The sequence below is a fragment of the Cervus canadensis genome, chromosome 5, assembly GCF_019320065.1.
Source record: "Cervus canadensis isolate Bull #8, Minnesota chromosome 5, ASM1932006v1, whole genome shotgun sequence".
NCBI lineage: Eukaryota > Metazoa > Chordata > Mammalia > Artiodactyla > Cervidae > Cervus > Cervus canadensis.
The window spans coordinates 98,139,689-98,144,579 of NC_057390.1; the positions used below are offsets into that span (position 1 = coordinate 98,139,689).

Consider the following 4,891-nt stretch of genomic DNA (forward strand, 5'->3'; position numbering starts at 1 on the left):
CCCACCATGTGGCCGGAGCCCCTGCTCTGGGGAGCTGCAGCTGCAGCAGGGCAGACGGGCGGTGAACCCACATGCGCAGAAACGGGCGGCCCCACTGGGAGGACACCACGAGTCTGCCTGGAAACCCAGCCCCGCCTCGGGGTCCAGAGTGAGGGGCTGGGAGGCCGGGTTCCTCCTCCGGGGCCCCTGGGGGACACTCTCTGAAGAGGAGATATCCAGACAGACCCCAGGTCATAAGCCAGTGCCCCCAGCCCCACGAGGACCCGGGGTTTGCTTCCCGGGCCTGGGATCAGCCACGGCAGGGGTGCCAGGCGGGTGAGAATTCGCCTCTGGGGGCCCTGGGACTCCGCCAATCACACCCCGCTCATCCCTTCTGAAACTCAGTCCCTTTGGCGGGCTCCCAGAGAACTCGCCTAAGATCCCAGCCCAGGGCTCTGGGAGGGGCGCGGTGGAGGAGGGGAGGAAGCCTTGACCTTCCGTCTGGGTTCAGGGCAGAGACATGCACGGCCCCCTCACCCCCACCCCCAGCTGCCTCTGTCCTCCGGGCGGCTGTCTGTGAGCCAGCACTCTCGGGAGGCGGACCCGGGACAGCACTGCATGTCCTTTGCTCTGAGGCATCTGACAGCCGCTCCTCAGACTCCAGCGCTGAGCACACACCCCCCCGCCCCCCATGAGGACTGGGCCGCAGTGCTGGGTGGGCGGGGTGGGGTCCATGCCAGGAGCTCCGGGTATAAACAGCCGCCACGTATGGAGCCGGCACAACCTCCCTCGGACCCCTGGACCCGCCGGCAGCTGGGAGCCCAAAGCCCCGGAGATGAAGGCCCTGTTCCTGCCCATCGCCCTCAGCCTGCTCGCCGCCCTGCGGGCCCAGGACCCCCCATCCTGCCCTCTGGAGCCCCAGCAGGTGAGCCTGGTGGAGGGGAAGGCAGTGATCCGTGGGGGCCGCGTGACCAGGCCCGTCTCAGGAGGTGGGCTCTGGCCCTGGGCTCCCCGCAGGAAGGGGTCGGGGAGCAGGGGCCTCTCTGTTCGACTCTCAGTCAGGCCCCTGCTCAGCCCAGGGCTGCCGGGGGAGCAGCTCCAGCTCAGGGCCCAGGGAAGCGACTCCTGGGACCCCCGACGGCTGGCTGCGCCCTCTGCAGAGAAGACGTGTTGGGTGTGGAACCTGCTCCCCAAAGACGATGGGCATCCTGCCTCTGTCTAGCACCGGGAGCCCTGTACACCGGGCTCTTCTGGCCGACGCCCGGGGTGCAGATGTGCTGGAGCCCAGCCTGCCCTGGGGGAGGCGGGTGGTGGGTGCCCCCTGCTGGGGGCTCACGGCCCCGCCTTGCTCAGATTGCAGGGACTTGGTATGTGAAGGCCGTGGTGAACGACAAGAACATGCCTAAAGAGATTAGGCTCAGGAAGGCATCCCCTTTGACCTTGACGGCCCTGGGCAGCGGGGACCTGGAAGTCAGGTTCACCTTCATGTGCGTGCTGCCACCCCCCACATCCCCCCACCATCGTCCTGCTGTCCCCTCCCCTCCCCCTAAATGGGCCGAGGGTGGCCTGGGGCCAGCCCCTCAGGACACCTCTTCCCACCCCAGGTCAGGGTGCTTGCTAAGATGCACACCCCCTGGACCTCGAGGGGAAAGAGTCCTGGGTGGTGGGGGTTGACGGTGCCATCTGGGGGACGCTGGGCGAGAGGCCCACGTGCCAGGCGAGCTCGGGTGGGCCCAGGCGTGGTTGCGGAGCGTGGCTCCCTTGCTCCTTGTGTGTCCCAGGAAGGAGGACCAGTGCCATGAGAAGATAAAAAGGATGCAGCCGACTGGGGAGCCCGGCAAATACAGCTCCAGTAAGTCCCTGTCCAGCCAAGCCACACAAGCAGGGCCCCGGCCTCACCCTCCCCGTGGGCGGCCTCACTGCCCGGGGTCCCCGCCCTGTCCCCACTCAGAGAGTCTCACCCCTCCCTTCCCAGGGGTCTTGTCCTGACACCAGACACCAGACGGGACAGGTCTGTCCACAAGAGGATGAAGGAACCGCCCCCGCTTCCTCCGGGTGGTCCTGGCTGTCCACCCCATGGGGAAGCAGGGTTCGGGATGGGGAAGCAGGCGGGGAAGCTGCTGGAGCCTGCAGGGTCCGGCCCAGCCTCCAAGCCCTCCATCCTCTCTGACTCCACACCTCTGGTTGAGACTTTCCTAGGAGGCGGCTCCTCCCCAGGGTTAGGGCCTTGGTTGGGACAGCAGCATGTCCTGGACACAGGCCCATGGGGTCCCTGGATGAGGGGGAGCTGAGTACGGCTAGGGTGTCGAGAAGTCCGAATGTTCCAGAATGTTCCTTATTGTGGTCTCCAGTATGTTCTCTAGGAACTGAGACAGTCAAGACGCGTTTTCTCTGTCCATCCACAGATGGCGGCAAGAAGTACATGTCCATCCTGGAACTGCCCGTCGAGGGCCACTACATCCTTTTCTGCCAAGGCCAGATCCAGGGGAAATCGGTCAGCGCGGGGAAGCTCATAGGTGAGGCTCCGCCCTCCTGCCCTCGGATCCCCGTGCCCTGAGCCGCCCCATGGCCTCTGCCTCCAGAAGCCAGAGGACCCGCGTCAGCCACTCCTGGTTCCACAATACAGACCACGTGGTCCGTGTGCGCCCAGCACAGTTTACGGCCCAGGAAGCCAGTCCAGGCTTCTTCTGGGACTTGACCACCCCCAAGGGGTCACTGCACATGCAGAGTCCTGCTTCCTGGGGTCTTGGACCAGGGCTTGGTCAGTGTGGGGGAGGCAGGAGGCGCTGATGGAGGAATTCTAGGGGCAGGGACACTCACGGGGGGTGAAGTGCAGGAGTCTCTGGTCAGAGGGTTCCTCTGGGAGGGAAGCCCTTCCAGGTCAGGGGCCTGACCCTCCAGGGAGCTCTGGGATCCGGCCCAAGTCCCCCCAGAGACTCCAGGGACTTGGGTGTCCCCTGGGGTCTCCCACGCTCCTTCCCCAGGACCTGTTGGCTGGGAGGGGCCCGTCTCCTCCGCACCTGCTCGGCGCCCACCCCAGATGGACCCCTCCTACCCTGCGCCCTCCCCGGGTGCTGGGAAGTACCCTGCTCCCAGGTGTTTCCCAAGGCATGACTCACCGGGCACCTGGCCTGCAGGTAGAAATCCCGACGTGAGCCCAGAGGCCCTGGAGGCCTTTAAGATATTCGCACAGCGCAAGGGCTTTTCCCCGGAGGACATCTTCACACCTGAGCAGACGGGTGAGGGGCCAGCCCGCGTCAGCCCTGGGTCCTCTCTGCGTCCTCTTCACATCCCGGGTCCCTCCCTCCATCCTCTCCTGCCCCTCTCCGGCCCCCGGCCACTCCTGCCCCTCCCCAGCCCCTCGGTGGGGAGACGTCAGCACTGTGACGGGTCACAGGGAGCCCGGGAGTCCCGCTCTGGGTCTCCGTGACCCATGTCCCGGCTCGGGCGGTGAGGGGTCTGGGCCACTGTGCGGGGCGTCTTCTTACTCGTGGGCTTGTCTTGGTCTCTACAGAAAGCTGCGAGCCTGCAAGTGACTAGGGTGAGTGGTCCTTGAAGCAGTCAAGGGTCCTGGTTCAGTGGGGCGTCAGGGTCCACCGGGCTCCCCAGGGCAGGCAGGGGGGACCCTGTGTGGCCAGGAGGGTCTCTGCTCTGGGGGCCCCCCTGGCCGGCCCCACCCTGCAGGGTCTGTTCCTGGGCTTCACTCCGCACGTCAGGCGCCCTCTGCACCCAGGGCTCACTGTTGTGTAACTCGGGACGTCTGTGCCCGCCCAGCTGTGCCCCCAGGAAGGTGCATTCCGCCCCCCACGCTGCAGCCCTGGGGGCAGGGAGAGCCCCGTCTGCCCCCTTCCTTCATGACCTCTCCCCTCCTCTCCAGGGCAGGGGGCACCGAGGCTCCACGGCAGGACCCGCCATCCTGCAGGATGTGGGGGTAGCCCCTGGGACCTGGGCCTCCCCACGCCCATGCTCCCCATTCCCTTCTCTCCCAGTCCTCCCTCCCCACCCCCCTGCTCCCTGCCCCACTTTCTCCCTCAGCCCTCTCTCCCCTCTTCTGGCTTCAAATAAAAAGCTTCAGCGTCCCCAGTGGCTCGGCCTGTCTGTGGGGCCCCTCGGGGGTGAGGGGGGAGGACGAGGAGGTGGAAGCTTTGCAGGAAGGATCAGAGGACCAGATCGTGTCCTGGGTCCCCGTGGTGTGTGTCTCTGTCTGATGGGCCTGGGGGTCCGGGGACAGGTGGGTGCTGGCAGTTCTGCCCGAGGTCCTGGGGGGGGTCTCTGCAGGTCTGATGCCCACGAGCACAGGTTTGGGTGGTTGTGTGGCTAGGGGAGGAGGCTGATGCCCACAAGTGGAGAATTGGGTGGTCCTGTGGTTGGGGGAGGGTGTGAGGGTGGCGGGGTCAACCCCAGGTCCAGGTGGGGACACATGTGCAGGTGGGGATTGCCTGGCCCCCTGGACCCTCACAGGCTGGAGGCTGAGGTGGGAGTGAGGGGGGCCACTAGGACAGGGACGGCCTGACACTGGGCCCCGGACCCGGACCACTCTGCTGGTTCCCCCCCACCACCCCGCCCAGGCCTGGCTGCACACAGGCGCTGCCCCTGGGGAGGGGACCGTGTCAGCAGTGACCTACTGGCTTCTTCTGACGCCCACCTGCCATCTCCCCAGATCCCCCTGGGGCCTGGCATCATGCCGCCTGACAGCCCGCTGATGGTGACCATGGTTTCCTTTCTCGTGGTGGGAGGAGGATCCCAGCCCAGCCTCTCTGGAGACTGGGGACAAGGGGTCCCTCCACACAGGGTCGGTGCGACTCCCCAGTGGGGGCGGCCAGCTCTCCCGGGCCCTCCTGGACACAGCAGGTCCCGCACGGAGATACCAGGTTCCGGGCACTCATTGTGTTCCTTCCTCACAAGGAGACAC

At 66.5% G+C, this 4,891-nt stretch overlaps 1 protein-coding gene across 2 annotated transcripts; it reads left to right on the forward strand.

Moving 5' to 3' along the window:
* The first annotated feature begins 350 nt into the window (after positions 1-350).
* Positions 351-4,058, forward strand: LOC122442697 (odorant-binding protein 2b-like). Of its 2 annotated transcripts, none has more exons than XM_043470544.1 (7): positions 351-904; positions 1,333-1,466; positions 1,761-1,831; positions 2,385-2,495; positions 3,117-3,218; positions 3,494-3,520; positions 3,862-4,058. In XM_043470544.1, the coding sequence occupies exons 1-6, from the start codon at positions 671-673 to the stop codon at positions 3,517-3,519; spliced, it is 678 nt and encodes a 225-aa protein (XP_043326479.1). In that variant the 5' UTR covers positions 351-670; the 3' UTR covers position 3,520; positions 3,862-4,058. The 2 variants fall into 2 exon arrangements, with proteins under 2 accessions (XP_043326479.1, XP_043326478.1); XM_043470543.1 differs by having other exon boundaries at positions 371-904; positions 3,857-4,058.
* Positions 4,059-4,891: the final 833 nt, after the last annotated feature.